At 44.8% G+C, this 24368-nt stretch overlaps 1 protein-coding gene across 1 annotated transcript in view; it reads left to right on the forward strand.

Annotated features, from left to right (window-relative positions):
* The window catches only part of VIT (vitrin), a 1751009-nt gene that overhangs the window by 1070421 nt on the left and 656220 nt on the right, over positions 1-24368 (forward strand). The window contains exon 13 of the mRNA XM_085611942.1: positions 20916-20987. Within this exon, the coding sequence (XP_085468068.1) occupies positions 20916-20987 (72 nt within the window). The remainder of the gene's footprint in view (positions 1-20915; positions 20988-24368) is intronic.

Genomic DNA, 24368 nt, shown 5'->3' on the forward strand with positions numbered 1-24368 from the left:
AAACAGAAGGAGATGATGGATGGAGCGCTGAAACGTTTCAGACACTCACCCCAAGTCACAGTTCTGGGTTGAATCCATCATCATTCTTTAGCTCACTTCGCGACTCCAGTTCAGACGCAGCTATATGAAAATCAGTTTTAACTCTTTGCCTCATGGGAACAGTCCAGATGCAACTGGCAAGCCATGTCTTATCTGGACCTGAAACAAGCATCCTAGGACCGGCTTCGGGGTAACACCCCTCATCAGCCAGGCTCGCTTGAATCCAATGGGAAAGTGAGCAAGCGACCCACGTCTGGGCATACCCTGCCAACCTATGGCGAACAAAGCAAACACAAGGAGATGATGGACTGAGCGCTGAAACCTTTCAGACACTTACCTCCAGTCAGTGATCTGTGCTGAATACATCATCATTCTTTAGCTCACTTCACCACCCCAGTTCAGACAAAGCTACATTCTATCCAGTCTTGACTCTGTGCCTCATGGGAACAGTTCACACCAAACTGCCAAGCCATGTCTTCCTTGGACCAGAAACAAGCATCCTGGGACCGGTTTCGTATTAACACCCCTCATCAGCCAGGCTCCCTTGAATCTATTGTCAAAGTGAGCAAGGGACACACATCTGGGCATACCTTGCCAAGTTAGGGCAAACAAAGAAAACACAAGGAGATGATGGATGGAGTGCTAAAAGTTTCAGACACTCACCCTAGTCACAGATCTGGGTTGAATCCATCATCATTCTTTATCTCACTTTGCCACCCCAGTTGAGACACGGCTATATGCAAATCAGTCTTGACCCTGTGCCGCAAGGGAACAATCCAGACCTAACTGGCAAGCCATGTCTTCCCTGGACCGGAAACAAGCATCCTAGACCGCCTTCAGGCTAACACCCTTCAACAGCCAGGCTCGCTTCAATCTAGTGTCACAGTGAGCAAGGAGCCCACGTCTGTGCATATCTTGCCAAGTTAGGAAAAACAAAGCAAACACACGGAGATGATGGACGGAGAGCTAAAATATTTCAGACACTCAACCCCAGTTACAGATCTGGGTTGAATCCATCAGCATTCTTTAGCTCACTTTGCTACTTCATTTCAGATATAGCTATACACAAATCAGTCTTGACCCTGTGCCTCATGTTAACAGTCCAGACCTAGCTGGCAAGCCATGTCTTTCCTGGACTGGAAACAAGCATCCTAGGACCGCCTTCAGGCTAACCCCCTTCATCAGCCAGACTTGCTTCAATCTAGTGTCAAAGTGAGCAAGGGACACACGTCTGGGCATACCCTGCCAACTTAGGGCGATCAAAGCAAACACAAGGAGATTATGGAAGGAGCGCAGAAATGTTTCATACACTCGCACTCACCCCCAGTCACAGAGCTGGGTTGAATCCATCATCATTCTTTAGCTCACTTCACCAACCCAGTACATACAAAACTCTATGCAAATCAGTCTTGACCCTGTACCTCATGGGAACAGTTCACACCATACTGACAAGTGATGTGTTCCCTGGACCAGAAACAATCATCCTGGTACAGGTTTTGGGATAACACCCTTCATCAGCCAGGCTCAATTAAATACAGTGGCAAAGTGAGCAAGGGACACACATCTGGGCATAAACTGCCAACTTAGGGCGAACAAAGCAAACACAAGGAAATGATGGACGGAGTGCTAAAACGTTTCAGACACTCACCCCCAGTTACAGATCTGGGTTGAATCTATCATCCTTCTTTAGCTCACTTCGCCATCCCAGTTTTGACACAGCTATCTGCAAATCAATTTTGACCCTGTGCCTCATAGGGACAGTCCAGACGGAACTGCCAAGCCATGTCTTCCCTGGACCAGAAACAAGAAACCTCTGGGACCGGTTTCGGGGTAACACCCCCTCATCAGCCACACTCGCTTGAATCCAGTGGCAAAGTGAGCAAGGGAGCCATGTCTGGGAATACCCTTCCTACTTAGGGCGAACAAAGCAGACACAAGGAGATGACGGGCGGAGAATTGAAAAGTTTCAGACACTTACCCCCATTCAAAGATCTGGGTTGAATCCATCATCATTCTTTAGCTCAATTTGCCATCCCAGTTCAACACAGCTATAGGCAAATCAGTCTTGACCCAGTGCCTCATGGGAACATTCCATACCTAACTGCCAAGCCATCTCTTCCCTTGACAGGAAACCAGCATCCTGGGGCTAGTTATGGGTTAACACCCCTCATCAGCCAGGCTCGTTTGAATCCAGTGGCAAAGTGAGCAAGGGGCTCACGTCTGGGCATACCCTGCCAACTTAGGGCGAAACACAAGGAGATGATGGACGGAGCGCTGAAACGTTTAAGACACTCACCCCCAGTCACAGATCTAGGTTGAATCCATCATCATTCTTTAGGTCACTTCACCATCCCAGTTCACACACAGCTATATGCAAATCAGTCTAGACCCGGTGTCTCATGGGAACAGTCCAGACGGAACTGCACAAGCCATGTCTTGCCTGGACTGGAAACAAGCATCCTGGGACCGGTTTCGGGGTAACACTCCTCATCAGCCAGGCTCACTTGAATGCAGTGGCAAAGTGAGGAATGGACCTTCGTCTGGGCATACCCTGCCAACTTAGGGCGATTAAAGTAAACACAAGGAGATGATGGACGGAGCGCTGAAATGTTTGAGCTACTCACTCCCAGTCAGAGATTTGGGTTGAATCTATCATCATTCTTTAGTCACTACGCCACCCCAGTTCAGACACAGCTATATGCAAGATATGTCTTGATCCTGTGCCTCATAGGAACAGTCCTGACTGAACTGCCAAGCCATGTCTTTCCTGGACCGGAAATAGCCATCCTGTGACAGGTTTCTGGATAACACCCCTCACCAGCCCTTCTTGCTTGAATCCAGTGGCAAAGTGAGGAAGGGACCCACGTCTGGGCATACCCTGCCAACTTAGGGTGAACAAAGCAAACACAAGGAGATGATGGATGGAGAGCTGAAACATTTCTGCCACTCGCCCCCAGTCACAGATCTGGGTTGAATCCATCATTATTCTTTAGCTCACTTCGCCACCCCAGTTCAGACACAGCTATATGCAAATCTGCCTTGACCCTGTGTGTGGGAACAGTCCAGACCGAACTGCCAAGCCATCTCTTCCCTGGACAGAAACAAGAATCCTGGGACCGGATTCAGTGTAACACCCCTCATAAGCCAGGCTTACTTGAATCCAGTGCCAAAGTGAGCAAGGGACACACATCTTGGCATCACCTGCCAACTTAGGGCGAACAAATCAAACACAAGGAGATAATGGATGGAGCGCTGAAACATTTCAGACACTGACCCCCAGTCACAGATTTGGTTTGAATCCATCATCCTTCTTTAGCTAACTCCCCCACCCCAGTTCAGACAGAGCTATATGCAAATCAGTCTTTACCCTGTGCCTAATGGGAACAGTCCAGACCGAACTGCTAAGCCATGTCTTCCCATAACCATAAACAAGCATCCTGGGACCGGTTTGGGGTAACACCCCTCATCAGCTAGTCTCGCTGGAATCGAGTGGCAAAGTGAGCAAGGGACCCACGTCTGGGCATACCCTGCCAACTTTGGGCGAACAAAGCAAACACAGGGAGATGATGGATGGCGCGCTGAAATGTTTCAAACACTCACCCCCGTTCACAGATGTGGGTTGAATCCATCATCATTCTTTAGCTCACTTCACCACCCCAGCTCAGACACAGCTGTATGCAAATCAGTCTTGTCCCTGTGCCTCATGAGAACAGTCCAGACTGATCTGCCAAGCCATGTCCTCTTTGGACCTGAAACAGGCACCCTGGGACCGGTTTCCGGTTAACACCCCTCATCAGCCAGACTCGCTGGAATCAGTGGCAAAGTGAGCAAGGACCAACGTCTGGGCATATCCTGGCAACTTAAGGCGAACAAAGCACAAACGAGACGATGGACGGAGCGCTGAAACGTTTAAGACACTCACCAACAGTCACAGATCTGGATTGAAACCATCATAATTTTTTAGCTCACTTCGCCATCCCAGTCCAGACACAGCTACATGCAATCTGTCTAGCTCTATTTGTCTCTGACTAAATAATCATCTGCTTATATAAGCATAAAATAAGAGCCTTGTTAAGATAAGCAGGAGTATTCTATTGGTCAGCAGTGACTACCTGAGCAGGCACAGTGTTTTCAGGTTGAAAGGAAGTGGAAGCACCTGAAGAGTTCTCCAAGACAGCATCACGAGCTAACTCTAATTGAGCTATGCTTTGTGAACTCTTTAAAAAAACTATAGACATTTTTACAAAGTTTGGAGATGAGAAGCTCTGTTGAGACTATTTTGCCACCTAGCCCGATATAAACAAAATTGCCAAACTAAAGATTCTTTGGCAGACTAAAGTGACTGAAAGAGAGCAAGGGAAGAAGGTCAACCCTACTCAAAATACAGTAGGCAAAAGAAGTAAAAAAGGTTGGAGTTGTTGGTGGCAGCTTTTCAGAGTCACATGAAAACATTATAAATTAGTTCAGTTGTTTGTTTTATTTGCTTTACAGATATTGATATAGTTTGTTAATGTAGTTGTAGTTTTGTAAGACTTAATTTGTTTTCTTGAACTATAAATGTTTAAAGTTACTACTGACTTGTTTGCTTAATCGTTGTTACAGATTGAACTATTTTTACAGCATTGTTATGTTGTAAGAAACTGGAAGTTCCATCTTCAAGGATTGCAGAAGTGTTTTTACCCAGTACTATGCACTTATTTTATTCTACAGATATTTGGTAATGGACAAACCATTTATTTCAATATTCAACTATGGTGACTTGTCATGCAATAGTGAGGTCTCAGTGAATATGGCTTGTTACAATGCATGCAATACATCGCATTCCATTACAACACGTCGTTATAACGACCTCATTGTTACATCGCATACCATTACAACCCAAATCCTTACAACGACTTGCTGTAGGGGGCACTGGATGTTGGAATAGCATAATTTACAATTCCAACTCCAGTCTGTGCAACAACAAATCGTTGTAACGAATTGCGTTGTAATGGTTTGCGATGTAACAACGTGGTCGTTGTAACGACCGCTTTGTAATGGCATGTAATTTATCGCATGGCATGTAAAAGATGTTTCCCGATCTCAGTAGTCAAAAACACTTTATTCGATTAATTAAAAATCATAAAAGTATGCTATATAGTTATATACAGTTAAAAAGTTTCCAAAGCATTTTATACAGATAAAATTTTAAATATATAAAAAAGTTAGTGACATATAAAACCGCACATACTAAAATTTAGTAACAAATATGACATGGTACAAAGCCCCATTATTTCATGTATTACAAGGGGGTTGAATTAAGATATGTCATACAAAACTCCCGATCTCAGTAGACAGATTATTTCTTGTCCACACTGAAGTGTAGGCACCTCTTATACAAGAGAAAAGTCTTGATGCAGAGGCCAGTGCACCACCATACTCTACAATGCACAGCTGTCAGCTGGTGCAGATGAAGCACACATAGAATAGGAAAAACGCATGACCTAACTCTTCCCCAGCAAGCCTCTGTAGATGCATAGATCTGAGGTGTCTCCAACTGCCTGTAGTGCTCATGCTGTACTGTTTATTTCTACTCGCTGGCTAAACACCTTCTTGCAAAGTTTTCAGATGACATACTTTGCAGAGATATTTTTGATGCCTGGCCTCATGTCAAACAAATTGTCATACCAAAAACTCTTTGGCAGGCTGAGGTGGCTGAGTTGGTGCCACAGCACCAGGCTACTCATCAGAATCTGAGAAAGACCTTCTTCTATGCCAAAACAGAAAGGCATACAGGGCAAAGCAACAAGGTCTAACCACAGCAAACTCCAATTGACAAATAATGCAATAAAGCACACGTGGAAAGAGGTTAAAATTAGGAGAAATGTAAACATTTGTTACGCCTGCTTTGGGAAGACCTTAGTTTTGGCACTGCCCCAGATTTATGCAATTTTGTAAATCTGGGTTGTTGTCAAAAACCATGGGTGTTGTGTGGGAATACCTACAGCACCTCCAATAGAACTCCCCTTCAACGCATTGCCTTACTCCATATTTACATAGCAATAAAAAGCCACGCAGGGTGGCTTTGCGTGGTTTTGTAAAAATGGTCCGGCACACTGTGCCTCTAGAGAGTCACACAAGCGGCGCTTTGTCGGCATAAAAGTGCTGCCCCCAAGTGTGTCAGTGGTGTGGGGGATTACAACTCCAGTTCATACTGACAGACACTACATTCCTCCAAACATTTTGAATAAGCAAAAGTAGAACCAGAGAGAGAGAAAGAGAGAGTGTGTGTGAGAGAGAGAGAGAGAGAGAGAGAGAGAGAGAGATTAAAATAGAGTGAAAGAGAGAAGAGAGAGTTTGGATGCAAACTAAACTGTCAGGTTTGATTCACAGATTGACACAGCTATATGCAAAAAATTCAGTGGAGAAGGGCAGTGGGTCCTTCAGTGTGAGGGAGAGTGGTGCATTATGGGAGTGAGAGTCTCTCGGCAGAATAGCGGAGGAAATTGAATGCATGTGCTGGGGAAAACATTTACGTGGTGCTGGCTTGGTAGCATGCAGCGCCAAGATTTAAGAGCGTGAGTGAGTGCAGCTGATAATTTGAACTAATGGCCAGGAAGAGGTAGGAAGTAGTTTATTCATAGTGAACAGCACGAGGAGACCAGAGTGCTCACTGTGAACGTTTTTCACAAAAGGTAAAAATTAGGGATATGGAGATGGAGGGGATGCGAATTGGAAAGTGAAGGGGTTTTAGGATAAGGGAGGATAACGAGTGGGGCAATGGGTCTTTTGTGGAATGTTCATCATGAGGTTTCGTTTATTTTCACAGCATTTTTAGGGTAAGCATAGATTTGTTTGGTGTAGGGGATGTGCAGGGGTAGAATTTAGTAGCATTTGAATTACGTTTGACTAGGGTTTGGTACACGGAGGTGGTTATGTGCTTTCACAATTGATGTTGTGCCCTTTAACATTTAATATTGCTTACACTGAAATGCGTAGCTGAGCTGTTTATTGTATTTGTTCTAGTAATCTCTGACGAAGAGCCAAGAGGGCTCGAAATGCATTGGATATTTACACAGTGTGTCAACTTCAACCCATGATTGATCTGTACGTACCATTGTAAAAAGCCTGGAGTGACGAGCAGTTGGTATCGGAAGAGTTCAATAAAGATTGCAGATTCAATCATACTGTCTCCGTTGTGATGAAGATAAACAGTGAATGGATGTAATACCGGACAACAAAAAGGCTACGGTCATAAGAGTTTACATTGGAATACTTGGATTAATTGAATATTTTGGCGGGAATGATTCCCACTTTGCGCAGTGCAACAGTGTAGAGCGTGAGAGGAGTACTCTTTTGGAATACATTTGTATTGACTGTGGTTTGGGGCGATCCACGGACACTGATCGCACGCACTTACACATTTGTTTTTGCAGCATGGAGTCATATGAAAGGGAAGGAGTGCATGCTCCATTATTTATTTTCTAACTTTCTACATGTGGCATTTTCAGAGTTCTGACTTCAAATCCAACTTTACCATTAAAGAGGGTTTTAAATTACAATTCTTTAGATACCAAACTCAACATTCCTACTTACTCCTTATTGAACATTATCACTTATTAAATGTCATAAGGAAATCCTATATTATCCTATAAGAGAGGTAGGCCTTGCAGTAGTGAAAAATGAATGTATGAGTAAAAAGGTACGGGAGGTGGGGCGTGTCTCAGTTGTGTACTACGCCCTTCGCAGAGAGACCAACGCGAGGGGCAGGCACCCGTGACAAAGGTGCTTAGAAAGGTGGCGGGTTTAAGGTTCCCACGCTGCGCTCGTGCGTTTACACACAGTGCGGGGAGGGGCCGGAAGAAGAATGTATGAGTTTTTTGCTACCATGACATGTAAAATTTAAAAGTGCATGTCCAACTTTTTAAATACATTGCACCCCGCCCTCTGGGCTGTGTAGGACCTACCCTAGGGGTGACTTATAAGTGATGGTATGTTTACTTTGACTAGGTCCCCTGATGGTTTAGTAGACGCCATATGTTTTTGTATGAACCTACTACAGTAGGTGACCATGCTCAGGAAGTGCCTCACTTTGGACATATTGGTCGGAGGGCACCTCATCTGCACAGCCTGGACTTTTTTGGGGTGTAGGGAGATGCCTTCTTCAGAGATTCAGTACCCAAGGAGCACAATGTTGATAGTGAGAAACACACATCTTCCAATGTAGAATCAAGCCTCTGTGTCTAATTATCTTGAGCAGCATGCTGAGGCAGTGAAGATGTTCTTCAATGGAGGAAGCAATGACTTGAACTAGAATGTCATCGTTGATACTCTATGCAGGCCAGGCAGCATCTTTTTGATGCAATTCTGAAACACTTCTGTAGTGCTGGAAATACCAAAGTTCAGCCTGCGATAGCACAGTAGCCCAATGTGCTTTGAAAATATTGTTATGTAGTTTGATTCATTTCTGAGCTTAATCTGGCAACAGCCAGATCTCAAGCCTGTTTTTGAAAACCAATTAGTTCTGTTTATTTCATTAATGATGTTAGCACTGGTAGGTGTCAGGTGGTGTTTCCTTTTAATGGCTCTATTTGGCACCTGCATGTTGACACAGATACGGTCGACACCGGATTTCTTTGGCTTTCTGGCAACGATGGGGTAGTCCCATGGTGTATGAACATCAAGGTTTTCTATGATACCTGCCACTTCTAGTTTTTTTTATTCCTGCTCAAAGTGTGTGTGTACCTCAAATAGAAACATATGGTGGCAGAGAGCTATTGGTTGGATCCTGGAATAGATGTGAAGTTTTACTGCGTTTCCTTTAAGATAGCCAATGCCATGAAATACATCTGCAAATTTTACTAACATGAGAGTCGTGCACTATTGTTGTACCCTGAACACAAAGGCAATAAGTTTTAGGGATTCATATGTGCAGCAGCTAATCAGAGTGGTGGCCTTGTTTTTGGTAAAAAAAGAGACATGCTAAGATGGACTTCCCTTGCCATGCCACTTTGTTGGTGAAGAAATCAGCTAGGTCAATCAGGGTTGAGCTACCTTAGTTCTAGAATCTGGTAGCAGTTGGTTGCGAGGCAGGTGTAGAATGTAACTTCTTGAGGTCAGTGTATGACATGACACATACCGTAGTTATTGGATGTCAGTGAGTATACAGCTCATACAAGGTTTGTGACCTCTTCGGATAGCCTAAGGAGCTGTTGATTGCTGAGATCAGATGAATGTGTTTGTGCTCGGATGACATCAATCAATCAATCAGGGTTCTTATGGAGTGCAACTACTCACCCAAACGGGTCTCACAGGGCTGGGGGTGTAGTTCTACGGTTCAGACTAAGAGCCAGGTCTTGAGGTCCTTCCTGAATTGAGGCAGTGATGGTGATTTCCTGAGGTGTAGAGATCGGGAGTTCCAGGTCTTCATAGTGAGGTAGTCCAGCTGATGTCTTGCAAATCCATGGGATAGTTCCAGGGCCTGATGGGTGGAGCCAAGGTGTCTACTCAGTGTGTAGAAGGCGAGGTGGTGGTTGTGGTATTCGGGTTCAGTGTTGTGCAGGGCTTTGTAGGCATGCGTGAGGAGCATGAAGGTGATTCTTTTGTTGAACAGGAGCCAGCGGCTTTCTCTCAGGTGACCAGAGATGTGATTTTGGCAGGGAATGCACAGGATAAGTCTTGCAGAGGTGTTCTGGATGCGCGGCAATTTTTTGTGGAGTTTTTGGGTCAAGCCAGCTTAGAGTGTGTTGCCATAGTTGAGCTTGCAGCTGACAAGTCCCTGGGTGACAGTTCTCTTGGACTCGGTGGGGATCCATTGAAAATATTTCAGAGTAGGTGCAGCATGTGAAAGCAGGAGTACAATGCGGCATTGATATGGTGGTTCATAGAGAGCAAAGAGTCAAGGATGATTCCAAGGTTGCGTGTGTGGTGGGTGAGTGGGGGGGGTTCCGAGTGCTGCTGGCCACCAGGAGTTGTGTCAAGCAGAGGGAGTGGAGCCCAGGATGAGGACTTTGGTTTTGTCAGAGTTGAGTTTGAGGCAGCTCTCCTTCATCCAGGCGGCTACCACTCTCATCACATCGTGGAAGTTGCTCTTAGCGGCTGTATGTTTGTCGGCGAGGGAGAGAATCAGCTGGGTGTCGTCGGCGTAGGAGACTGTGTTGAGTCCGTGGTTTCTGACGATGGCTGTGAGCGGCACCATGTAGATGTTGAAGAGGGTGAGGCTCAGGGAAGAGCCCTGGGGGACTCGACAGCTTATCTCTGTAGGATTTGAGGAGAATGGTGGGAGCCTGATTCTCTGGGTTCAACCGGTGAGGAAGGAGTGGATCCACTCTAGCGCTTTGCTATGGATGCCAGCGCCATGGAGTCTTGTGTAGAGAGTGTGGTGAGATATGTGTCGAAGGTGGCAGAAAGGTCCAGGAGGATGAGGGTTGAGGTTTTGCCTCGGTGGAGGAAAGTGTTGATGTTGTCAGTTGCAGTGAGGAGTGCTGTTGTTGCACCTAAAGCCAGATTGGGAGGGGTCCAGGGTGTGGTTTGTATTGATGAATTCTGTGAGTTGGGTGTTGATGGCCTTCTTTATGACTTTGGCTAGGAAGGGAAGCGGAGAGATGGGCCTGTAGTTCTTGAGGTCTGTCGGGTCAGCAGATGGTGTTTTTCTCTGCTGAGATCAGGTGGACGTGTTTTAGGTCAGATGACATGGTTTCATCAGAGTCTTCTGACAGCGTTAAACTACTATTGCTGATATTTAGGTGTCTTACTCTGGCTTGACTTTTCTTGGTGTTTTTTCTGAATTTGGTTTTGCTAGGGTTGTTGACCGGGATAATCTTGCAAAGTGATTTGCTGCTCTGTCCAAGGCAGAGCATGTCTTGCTTTTTACTGGGCAGTGGTATCCTCTGTCCAGTACATTGCCACAATAGCTGCATGCCTTACCTTGTTTTCTGCTTTGTGGTTTCCTGGGGATGACATGAGCTTCTCCACTGGGCTCACAAAGTTCAGTCTTGATCGGTTTGGACGTTAGTGCTTATTTGATAAAGGCAGCTCTTGCATCTGCCATTTCATGAGCACGTCCAAGATGCTAATAGCAGTTTTGAAAATTCCTTTCTGAGGTTGGATGAGTAACACCCTTGACGCATTTGGGCTCATAGTTCTTCATTGAATTAATGAATTTGCATGTACCCACTAGACCTCGTAGGCAAATGTAAAACTCTTCTATGGATTTGCTCGAGGTGTCCCAGGTGCAGAACAAAGTGCTCATAGTCTGCGTTTGCCTGCGTGCTGAATTGCAAGTTTAGTGCTATCGGCGCATTTATATAGTCATTTTCTATGCCAATGTCTGGGCAAGAAAAAAACATATTGTTTACCTCCTTGCCCACCTGATGAAGATGCATGTATCTCTTTGTTGCTCTTGTTTTTCATCCTTGTGACCAATATTTTTCATCTGCCACTGAGGATGGGATGGAGTGGACAGCATGCCAAATGACTGAATGGCACCAGTGGCGGAGGGGTCTAGATGCAGTTAGAACAGTTAGGTGTAGACATGCTAGGGAGAACGTGGCTGGCATGGTGGTGTTCAAGTGCAGGGAAAATTCTAGGCTTAGGAGCAGGTTAACTCAATGAGTTATGAAGTCTGGCTCGCTTTTACTAGCAAACAGCTCAGAGTCTTGGCTTGGACCACCAGAGGAACTCCAGGCAGTAAACACGGCTGTTAGATGGTGGGGTGGGGTGGTAAGTGGCTCAGGGTGCGTATCCTCCTTGCCACATTGTTGTGCAGTGGCCAGGCCAGAAGGCCAACCCTGGTACCAAGTACAAGGCGGGCACAAGAGGTGGGTAAACATGCAGCCACGCACTGCTCTACACAGGCATTTACTCTTTATTTATCGTGGGCATGATGACTCACATGGGGAAACCCAAATGTTAATGTGAATTTGGGAGCTACAACCTCTGGCCACACTGACAGACTTTACAGGTCTGGTGCTGTCCAACTCCAGTAACATAATTTAGATTGTAAACCAGAGAAGAGTGATTTTGAAAGAGAAGAACTTGAAGATCTTGGGCTTAGATTAAATGTCTCTGGCACCTCTATGGATCTGAAAAAGGTATCTGTTAATTTGGGTTGGCCTTCTCCTACAAGTGTTAAAGACACTCAAGGTTCCCATGGATTTACAAATTGTTGTCATCAATTTATCAAATATTTTTGCAGAGATTATTGGTCACATTATTCTCATTTAAAGAGAATTTGAAGAAGGCTTTTTGCTGGAATGATCCTGCTGGAAGAGCTTTCACTACATTAAAAACAGATGTTTGTTCAGGCACTCATCCTGCATCATCCAGAGATTTCAAGGAGGTTCACTGTGGAAAAAAGATACCTTTGAAAGATCAGGGGAACAGTTCTGTTACAAAACAGGAAGATGATGGAAAGAAACATCCTGTAGGTTATCTAGTTTTTTATCAGATTCAAAGCTTAATTTTTCTGTGCTTGAAAAATAGCTTTTTGCATTGATGAAGGATCGTTGTGAATTGAGACATTTTGGTTTGGTAGGATTAGCCCTTTACTGAGGCAGTCTAGAGCATCACTCAACAGAACTTTTCAGTGTCCTGTCCTTTGCAGTCACAATGTTCCAGGCTATCTACCTAGATGACATTTCCCTTGGTCATATCCTGATGACCCTTAGCATTGGAAAGATATCACCTGCGACTTGTATCTATCGGTATTAGAAGATAAAGTACGCCAAGCCCTGCCGAACAACGAAAAATCCAACAAACCCCACTCCTTTAAGTATGGTAGCAATGACAAAAACTAGCCTGCCATTCCTGGGAGCCTGGAATATAGGGGCATATTTACAAGAATTGAAGCATCTGCATCAATGCATCATTTTTCTTGTGCCTGCGGCAAATGCCCTAACAATGTAATGGATGTGCTGTATTTACAATACAGTGCTCCATGGCACAAGGATTCACGGATGCATCAGAAATTCTGACGCATCTTTTGGTGCTAAAGTAACGCATTGCTGGAGTTGGTCGTAAGTCTGACTCAACTCCAGCAATGCGTCAGAACACAGAAGCGAATCCCATGTAAAAAGCCCTGCATCAATCCTTATGCTTGGCTATAGGAAGTGTAGCGATTTTTATACATTCAATTCATAGAGTGTAAATTTTACTCTCAGTTCTACGTGACTTTTAATGTGGGAACGCCAACCCTGCATAGTTTATACCTGGCATATATATAATGGGACGCAGGCCTCTACAAACTGACGCATTGGGCCTCTACTATTTGGCTGCTGGATAAATAGTAGAAATGATTTACTATTTGGCTGGAGGCCTTGGAAACTGCAGAGAAACTTCACTATCTACCCGGCCAATGTCTAAATAGTACAGATTCGGCACTGTTTGACTAGCAGCCATTGATATAGCAGAAAATCTTCACTATTTACCCAGCTGATGGCTAAAAAAGTAGAGATTTTGCACTGTTTGGCCATCAGCTGTGTAAATAACAAGGAAGCTTTACTATTTAGCCAGCCACTGACTAAAAAATAGAGGTTATGTACTATTTGGCTGGCATATATGCAGCTAGCAAAGAAACGTTACTATTTATCTGGTCTGTGGTTAATTAACAGACATGTTGCACTGTATGGTCAGTGGTCAAGCAAACAGAAAAACTTCAATCATTACCAGGCAGCTGGCAAAACAGCAGAAATGATGTACGATTTGGCTAGTAGCAGTGGAAATAGCAATTATTTACCTGGCTGCTGGTTGAATAGCATATTTATCCCCTATTTGGTTGGTGACCTAGAAAATAGCAAAAAAGTTTCAATGTTTAGCCGGGTGCAGGCTAAATTGCTGGAATTATGTACTGTCCGGCCAGTGGCATTGCAAATAGCAAAGAAAGGTTACTATTTATCCATCTGCTAGATAAATAGCAAACATTATGTACCATTTGACCTGCAGCCTGGCAAAAAGAAAAGGGCTTTACCTGGTGACGGGCCCAACTAGTTCTGGTCACCTTGGTCCTAGCTTCCTTAATGTGGCGCTCCTTGTTCAAGTCTTTCGTGACCCTGCTTGCCGTGGCCCATCATTGTATGAGCCCTTCCTAGCCCTCCTGGTACTGGTACTGCTAATCTCAGCCAGAGTCCTCCCTGTTGTCTTGGTTATCATAGGTCTTTCCCTTATGGCTCATATTGATTCTCCTTGCCCTGGTCCTTGTCCCCATGGTCCACCTGGTATTGCGCCCATGGGTCATGGACCTCCTTATTAGCTCCTCTTAACCTTGTTATTTTGGACCTGGTCTAAAGCTGTTGGTCCTTGTGGCTCTGACTGTCCTGTTCTCTCTGATTCTCACCAGCCTGGTCCTGATACCCCGGTTCCTGATCTTCCTGCTCCACTTTGCACTTTAGGTTGTGGTCTCTTTGGTTGTGACAGCTCTGGTCCTCCTTGCAATGTTCCTGGTACTGCTTAGTCTGATCCTACCAGTCTACCCAATCCTCCCCATCTGGTCCCTTGTATTAAAGGCCCTCGCCCAACAGTTCTTGATTCGACTAGTTCTTTCTTCTGGGCCTCCCCCGACATGTCATGATACTCCTGGCCCTGGTCTTCCTGTTCCTTGTCATCCCCTTCTGCACTAACTTGTACACTTAGGGGCTTATTTACAAGCTCCTTGCGCTGCCGGTACGTCATCTTTTCCCATATTAAAAGTGATGCAACGGTGGCACAAGGGGCTTGTAAATAAGCCCCTGAGTCCTGATCCTCCTTGTTCAGGTCATCCTGTTCTTAGCCAATGCAGCTTGGTCACCATGGCTCCTGTCATCCTGGCCTTCCTTCCTCTGGCCCTCTTTGCACTGGTCCTCTACTCTCTTGTCCTGTCAGCTCAGGTTTCTGGCCATTGCCTCCTGATTCTCCAGGTCCTGTTCTTCTAGTTTTCCTCACTCTCAGTCTGGTTTGCCTAACAACAGTATTCCTATTCCTCTTCCTCATAGTCCATGTTGACTTCCTGGTTTTGTGCCCATTACACTTCATCCTTTTGTTTCTGGTTCTCCTTTTTGGGTCTTTGATTTCCTAATCCTCTTGGGTCTGATGTGCTTGGCCATCCTTGTCCTTATAGGCACCTTCTCCTAGCTCTTCCCCTTCTTTTCAGATCCTCTAGCCCCTCCTCTACTTAACCTGGTCCTTTCGATTCCTCCCACCCTTCTCATCCAATTCCTAGTACACCAGTTCCTGGCCCTGATGGATCCCCTCGCTCTATGTGGCCTCTTCTTCCCTCAACTTCCTATGTTTTAGACTCTTAGCTCTTGCTTTTCCTGGTTTTGATAATTCTGGTTCTCCTGGACCTGTGCCTTGTCCTCATGGTCCTTCGGCAACTGCACACCATAGTCTGTGTTCTCTTGGTTCTGGTTCACTTTGCTACTTTCTGAGCCTCTGTATTTTGGCCCTGGCCCTGCTGTACATCCATGTCCTAGATCTGGTCCTGATTCTCCTGGCCCTGGTTCTCTTGCTCTTTGCCCTCATGTTTCTATCAAAGTTGATCATGGCCCTTCTTTCTGTGCCCACCTGATCCTGGCCATCTCTACAGTCATTTTCTTAGCTATCCTGTTCCTAGCCCTTTGGGCTAGACCCCCAGGCCGTGGTCATCCTTTTCCTCCTTACCCTGTTCCTCATGGTCTTAGTACTCAATGCCCTGATCCTCTTAGCCCTGCTCTTCCTGGTCCACCTAGCACTTTGTTTTCTGGCCCTCTTAGAACATTTCTTTATGGTTCTGGTTGCCTGTGTACCTGGTTCTCTCTTCAGATACCCTCCTGGCCAAGGTTGTGCTATTCTTGTTTTTCACATTCTTTGCCCTTCTCAAGATTCTGTGCCTATTGGCCCTGATTCTCTTGCTTCTGGTCCTTACAGTTTGTGTTCTCCTGGGCCTAGTTCCCCTGGACCTGGTCCACCAGTTTTGGTCTATTTAGTTCTGCTCATTCTGGTCCTTCTTGTCCTATTATGCCTGTTATCATAAACCTTGCTTTTGGCCACCCTGGCCCTTCTTGGTTCCTCCCTTATTGGCCCATGTGGACCTATTCCTTTCTGGTCCCCTTGGTACTGGTTAACTTGACCTCACTCTCGCCACCCTTAAGATCATAGCCCTAGTACCCCAGGTCCTGGTCCATCTGGCATTTTGTGCCTGGTCCTCTTAGTCTTTGTACTCCTGGTTTCAGGTGTCCTAGTTCCCCAGTATCTGTTCACTGTCCACATAGTCCTACTTCTACTGCAGCCATTGATCTTGATTCTCTTGATCCCAGTTTTCCTTTTTCAGTTCTTCCTGACCCTGGTCATTTTGATCCTTGTCCTCCTGGGCACCACTGTCCAATTCCCTTGGTCTTCCTAATTCCCGTTGGCCTTCTTACATCTGATCCTCCTCATCTTGGTCATTCTACCTATAATGAATGCTGCGCCCCACATGGTAATTTGGGCCTGGTCCCCTAGGTCCTGATCTTCATGGCCCTCTTAGTTGTGTTTCCAGTCCTCCTGGTCATGATGCTATTAGTTCACCTAGTCCTTTTGGCCCTGTTCTTCCAGATGTCTTTGGTACTGATCCCCCTGGTCTTCTAAGTCCCAATCCTGATTTCTGGGTCCTACTAGTCATTGTCCTCCAGGTCCTAATATTCATAGTCATTTTCAATCTGGTTCTGATTCTCCTGGCCCTAGTCCACCAAAGTCTATCCTGGTCTTTCCTAACTCTGATGTACTGATGACCTCTGGTTCATACTCACCATACGTCTTCCTAACCCTTTACTTCCTAGTCCTGGACTGTCTGGTCATCATTCCCACAAACTCCTTCCCCTAGCCCTTCTATCAGTCCTCCTGGTCTTGCTCCCCTGGTTTATCTAGTTCTTTGGTGTGCCTGCTCCTAATCCATCTGCTCCCATTTCCTTGGTCCATGTACCACTGGTCTTAGTTCTGGTAGGCCTGTGTCTGGTCCTCATGTATCAGGTCTTCTGGTGCTGACCTCAATGGCCTCTGTTTCTCCAGCCCTCCTAGTCCCTGGGTCCTCATAGCACATGCTGAACCTAATAGTCCTCCTAGTTTACCTGTACCACATTGGTCTTGTCCCTATGCCCATTTCCCTATATATCAGGGTCAGCTTAGTAATATTCATCCTGGGTCTAGTCTTGCTCATTTATCTGCCACAGGTTTTCCTAGTTTCCATGTTGAGTGTCGCCCTGGTTCATGTAGTCCCAGCACCCTGGCTTAGGATGCCCATGTATCTGGCCCTCATGGACCTTCTGATCCTTGTCCCACTGGGCCTGGACCTCTTGGTCCTTTATATCCCTCCTGGTCATTCTAATCTAGGGTCTCTAGGTCCTAGCCCTGGTCCTTTCTGTTCATGGCCTTCCAGATCTGATCCATTCACTCCTGGCCCTTTGGTACTCTTTGATCTGATCACTGTGGTATTGGCCCTCCTGTCTTGGCTCCTCCTTTCCATTGGTCTCCTGGTCCTCTTGGTCTGTCTAACTGGGTCTGCCACTCCGGTCCCTGGCAGTTCTCATCCCTCTTATCCTGTTTGGTGTGCTCAGGCCCTCCTCATCATTATGATCCAGGGCCAACTGTTTGTTCTATTCCTTCGGGCCCTTGTCCAGCGTGTCCAGTTCCCCTGTCACACATCCTCCTGGCTCTCCTAATCCTTCTCCTGGTCCTGGTACCTGTAGTCATTGTTTTTCTAGTCCTGTTTTTTCTTTTCCTGTTCTTCCTTGTCTATTTGTCCTGGTCCCCTTTAGCATTGGTAACAACGGTCATGTCAATTAGGTCTCCCTGGGCCTCCCTCTTTTTGACCTGGCCCTCATGGCTCTGGTTATCCAAGCCCTCCTGGTGTTCCCCTCCTGGCCTTATTCTACTACTGGTTCTATTCCCTCCTTCCCCAGCCCTACTCCACTCTGATTTTAATCAGGCAAAGTCTCCAAGACGGTCTCTTTTGGCTGCCACATTTCTTTTGTTGAGACTGTACTGTCAAGGACCAAATGAGGGCTCAGTAGAGACAGGACATTGCCCTTTCAAAAACCTGCTTATCATGTTCAAAATTGAAACTACCATTTAATTGTGCTGGAGAAGAAAATGTCAGTGTTGCTGAAGAGGCCATTTATGATATAGGACCAATAAGCATCCATGCCTGAAACATACTCTCCTCGGTGAATTGTACGAAAAGGTGTCTTTATTCGGCGGGCAGCTGAATGAGCTCCTGCAGTGACTTACCCTAATGCATTACTTACCTGTCTCCTGGTTTTACTTCCCCATTCCACAGACGCCCATTACTGTGTTTCACTCAATTATAGCTCCTTATGCCAAACTATCCCGTCCTTTTTATTTGCATTGCAAGCAATGAACTCTGGTACAATAGCTGACCTAAATAAAATATACATTCATCATATTCGAAGTATATTCAAACTAGGGTCAACAAACTACATAAAACTGGAGTTCAACCTAATCTTGCTTCTTATGTGCCACATTTGTGAAGTCCTCAATTACCTCTGTGCCTCTATGAATACCCCAACTGGGTCTTCAAAGGGTTTTATTTTTCCTGAATTAAAACAAAAATAAATTGGGCGTTTGGACTTAAATGTAAGCAAAATTACTAACTGTATAAATGTCTACAATCTTCCAGCTTTGGATCTGCTGATCTCGATGAGCTCTTCAGGTCAGAAAAAATGAAAAAGGAATACCTTAAGGGATCGCAATTGGATCAGTGATGTACATGCCCTGTTGAACTATAAACATGCTAAGTTATTGTTTGATACTTACTTGTCCGGACTTCAACAATATTTGACCTCTGCTTTAAAACCACAAACAAAAAAGAAATATATAAGATTTAGACTTTTTTTTATATCCCATTACTATAGTTTGAAGGTTCTTGGAAAACCGAATGTGCTGTGCGGTTGGGCTGTAGACCATGTGGTTAGTTATAAGGCAGAAATGCTGGAGCATATAATTTGTCTCTGCCCCCAAATTATTACACATATGTAGGAAATACTTGCAGACTCTTTTAATGCTGTGTATGTCCATACGAATAAAGAAGCAATAAGAACTTTTTTCCTTTACAAACTGAAGTTTAAAAAAAAATCTAAATTAATTTAATTTCTAGATTTAAAATACAATCTGATCAAAAGAGCTGGGCTAAAATCTTAACATTTATCGCCTTAGTCTGAACAGAGTTTGTTCAGTTTTAATTATGGTTTTATTATTTTCTTTATGCCTTATTTATTGTAATTGATTTATTTATATACAATATCTTACCTTACTTTAGTGTCTCACTCAATTTACCTTCTGCAAGACTCCGAAAGCAATGTGCCACCAGCACATTTCCTTACTGTATGTGTCCCTCCCTCTGTGGCCCAGATACCACCTATCTCTCTGCATTCCCTGTTTACTGCTGCTTGTCCACTGCGTCTGTTTTGCCTGTTCTGAAATGCTAAGCAAACATAATCCTCCTTAAAAACAAGCCTAAAGCTGGCACTATGCCTTCCATTAGAAGCCCAAAAAGAGCCCAGCCATCAAATATAATCAAAAGGAGGAAACAACATATTATTGGGAGTGAATAGAGCTTTAATGTAACATGCTTTAAAAACGTACTCATTATTTTTTACGAAAGTCAGATACTTCCACTCTGCCGAGCTAAATATCTGTTTGCAATATCCTGAAGCTCCTAAAACAGAAGTTTGATGTTCCTATAGTTCTTATTTGAATATTATAATATTATAATAGCATAAATATTTTTATTCAAAATTGATTTTACTGTAAACAGCTTAGCACAATTCATGCACTTACCTTTGTACAAACTATTGTACATTCATACAGGCACTTACTTTCAAATGCTTTACACATGCTACATCCCCTTTAGAAGATGGCTGAAGAGGGGTGAAACCCCGAAACCGGTCCTAGGATGCTTGATTCCAGTCCAGGGAAGACATGGCTTGGCAGTTCGGGCTGGACTGTTCCTATGAGGCACAGGGTCAGGACTGATTTGCATATGGCCATGTCTGAACTCGGGTGGCGTGGTGAGCAAAATAACGATGGATTAAACCTAGATCTGTGACTGGGGGTGAATGTTCTGCCAATGTGCAACATTCCGTCCATCATATTGTGTGTTTTGCTCACCACCCTACCGTTGCCTGGAGTCCCTCATTTATTCCTGTCTGCTATATAAAGACCTACTGAACACTAATTATTCAGCCTCTGGTCAAATAATAAAATCCTACTATTTAGCTTGTGGGAGGCTAAACAGCAGAGATTATGTCCTATTTTGCCAGCTGCTGGTTAAAACGCAGAGATTATGTACTATCTGGTCCGAAGCCAGGTAAATAGCTACTTTAGAATAAAAGAACAGTCTTGAAACCTTTTTTAAGAATCCCACTCCCACTCTTGAAAAATGTTTTTTTTGACGATTCATAAATGGAAAGGGCCACCTTCCCATTTGCTAATAGGTTAGCACTATCTTTCAGTACTCATTAAAATATTAATGTTTTGTGACTGGATTTTGATGGCAAAACATTGATACATACTTTAAGAAATCATTATTTGGAAAAGACACATCAAACACACCCCTTCCAAATACCGATTCGGTATGGTTTCCTAAACCCAATTAGCAATTCAGTAACATGTTACTGAATCACTAAATGGGTTTAGTACATTAGAAAAACACATTTACAGGTTGCAAACTCTACCATATACTGAATCGCAGGGGTTGCAAATAGTAAATACATTTGTACATCTGGTCCTTGGTCCGCCTCTACTGACTTCGTAACATTATGAAGATATTACATGGGAATTGTTAACTCTGCTCTTTAAACTATATTGATCTGTTTATCCAATGTAAAACTGCAGCAATTTTTAAATGAATGGTTTAAGTCATGTTTATATATTTTTTTTTATTGTTACAGCATTCATAAGAAACAAGTGGCAAACCTCCAAACATAGAGTAGAGGCACAAACTGGAATAAGAAATCAGCCAGGTATTACTACAAAACTATTTTTCACTCTTTTTTGTCTTAAAGTAGAACACATTTCAGTTTATGGTAACATCAGTAATGTTTGTGAAATACCTAGTCATTATGTGTATGGGTCACGGACCGACCTCTCTAAACCTATTTTTTTGTTATTGTTTATGCAGAACTTATAGTACGCTTACAAAGTTTTTCACGTCTCAAAATCCTTGCACTCTGTTGAGTATTTAAAGCCTGTCAGCTTACCAAAACCTCACCTGCAGGTGTTTAGGTCCTAACAAGATTTTGGGAAATAATTTCACCCTTTAATCATGGGAGAATTCTGTACAAAATGGGGTTTCCAAAGTTTTGTTTCCCACAAGATACTTCTGATGGTATTGTTCCTGCACATTATTAAAAGAATGTCACAATCTTTGTAAATATCACAGAGTCTACACTTGTTGACAACTCACAGAACTGTGGACCAACTAGGTCAACATATACATACAGTCCCTTTCTCATCTCACTGATAGTAGTCAATCAGTTCTTTAAGATGGCTGTGAGCATGGTCTAAGCTGACTTATTTTAGAAGATGAATGCTTGGAATGTTGGGGATTATCTCAGCACCGTAGCGATTTGGCGGTTCCTCGACTTTGAGTGGTTCCAACCTCCATCCTTGATGGACATTTTCTGTGGCATGTTTTCCTTGTACTCCCTTCAAAGAGTCAGTTTGCTCACTCCTGCACTGACTTTAATCTCCTGATCAGAGCAGTTACTTCCATATTGGTGGTTGTTATATGACAATGACTTGGTCTCTCCCCTCAGCAGTTTGACACTGAGCCCTCTGTCTTAACTGGTCTGTAAGTAAGGGTTCTACCATTTTTTCTGACTCGCTCGGGTGTCAAGAAATGCTGGTACCCATTAGGAAACCGTTGGAATTGTGTAATTTACTGGTTAACCAAACATGAGAGTTACTGGGGTGCAGTGGGTAGCGCACTGAGAGGAAGTGTGATATATTCTCACAGTTGTGTATTGTCTGTTTGTGTCTCCAATATCTTGTACTCCTATTCTCCGGGTCTTGTTGAGCATCCTCGTAAACCTTTAGGCTTCCCCATTTGCCCGGGGCCCAGGATAGTAATGTAGTTAGAGATGCCTACATTCTGGAGGTACAGCTGGAATTCTCCATCATGAAATGAGGGGGCCATATTCTCAAGGAGCTAACGCCGCTAAATTTGCAATAAACTTACCACCCCATTCACAAGCTGGTGCAAACAGCCCATATCACCAGTTTTCCGGGAATAGCAGCTGCAAAAACCATCGCCAAGGATGACCACGGCAACTATCGCTAATGAGATGCAGAGTAGGCGTTCCCGAGCAAAAAGCTGCGACAACACCACAACATTCGCAACGACCAGCCTGTTTTGCGATAAGATCACAAAACATGTGATAAGGTGCGTTAGCACCGGGAAACTAACACCTGCTCCGACCTGGTACAAAGTCAGACTACAACCTGCACCACAAAAGAGAGCCCAGCCTAGAGCCACACCTGAAGAACAACAGATGCCATGGAACCACTGAACATGCATCCTACCCCACCTCCATCACCCCCAGGACAACCCCCCGCCCCCCCCCCCCCCGGGCCCCACTCCGGGCACCCCCACCCATCCCCAGACAAAGATATGTCACATCAACCACACGGAAACATATACCAAATAACCCATATGATGTCGCACAATCACATCTGGTGACACGCTTGTGTCGTCACAAAAATTAGCATCACACATTCACCTTCGAAGCAACACATGAAAATGTATTAAAATAAACACAGAACAGAAATGAAGACACATGGCAGCTCTCCTCGGAACAATCTGTAGGTCACAGCCTGCAAGACAAAAATCATGATGAGAAGGTGTGTCCTGCGCACATCAAAGGAGAGAGAGAGAGAGAGCAAAGGAGAGAGAGAGAGCGAAGGAGAGAGAGAGCAAAGGAGAGAGCGAGCAAAGGAGAGAGAGAGCAAAAGAGAGGGAGCGAGAGAAAGACGGACAGAGAGGGGGAGCGAGAGAAAGACGGACAGAGAAGGGGGGAGAGCGATAGACGGACAGAGAGGGATATACGAACAGATGGGGTAGAGAGAGGTGTGTCTCCAACCACATGCCGGTATGTAGTGCAATTCACCAGTTCCCACATCTGAGACAGACCAGATACCTGAATGGCAAAGTACATACAATTACACAAGACATCATCGCCTGACCGCCCCTGCACACCCAGGCAGCTGCACGTCAGCACCTCTCGCAACCCAGCGATGCATGCCTGCCCCTGCGCACCCAGGCAGATGCACGCCAGCCCCTCCCGCCACCCAGCGGTGCATGCCTGCCCCTGCACACCCAGGCCTCACTGCTCACCTTCCGCCACCGGCGTGTAGAAAAGAGGACCCACCATGTGCCGCTACAAGCCACAAGCCCGGGCCCGCAGACATGGCACCCTCCACATTATGCAGCCACACTCTGCAGGCCACCAGGTCTCACATTTGGTGCTGGGTCTTGATTACTCCATGGCAGAAGACACATCAGTGCACCCGGCCTCAACGCAGGCTGCACACACACTCAGCCTCATAAGTGCCACTAACTCTGTGATCCAGGATGCGACGCCACGTAGCGGTAGGCCCGCACCGCCCGCTGGCTCAGGCTTACACTGCGGTCCAGAAGGGCACACAAAACCTGAGCAGTCCGGACCGCCAGGACAGGGCATCATCGCAGGCTGCACACCCGCTCAGCAAATTTGATCAGAGACCTTTTCTCTGGAAATTCTTACTTTCCACTTCCAAACCAAAATGGATAATTCCTCCAGAAGTTGACAACCTACGGGTTAGATAGGACCAGGAATTGAAGGTACTAACCAAGGAGGGAAGATTGCTAGTATTTTCAGAAGGAAAAACCGCACCCTGCAGGGCCAGTAGAGAACTGATATAATTACTTCATTCTCCTCTGACTAAATTTCAGCATGCAATTTATGAATTGCGAAATAGAAAGGAAGACATAATGGAGTTTCTGGGATAATTCTAATGTTACAGCATTAAATACACAAACCCCCTTCCATATGATATATAGAACAAAACAGAAAAAGTTCTCTTGAGAAGCAAAATGGTGTAGAAAAGAAATCCTGAATCTCCTGCATTTTTCCTGAAAGGTGAGTGGACTTAAAGAGACCATGAGAGGATGGAAATACCATTCTGAGGTGCTTCGCATATATATTGTCAAATGCTATTCAGCGACCACAGATGACTTTTTGCCCACAAACCCAGTTGAACAGCAACTGCCCGAGGGACCTGGATTGGGACCGTGCTTGGCAAATTACATAGGTTACTGTCACCATATTATTCAATATCACCAACTCTAATGACCCTAAATGTAT

This window comes from Triturus cristatus, chromosome 6, assembly GCF_964204655.1.
Source record: "Triturus cristatus chromosome 6, aTriCri1.1, whole genome shotgun sequence".
Classification (NCBI taxonomy): domain Eukaryota; kingdom Metazoa; phylum Chordata; class Amphibia; order Caudata; family Salamandridae; genus Triturus; species Triturus cristatus.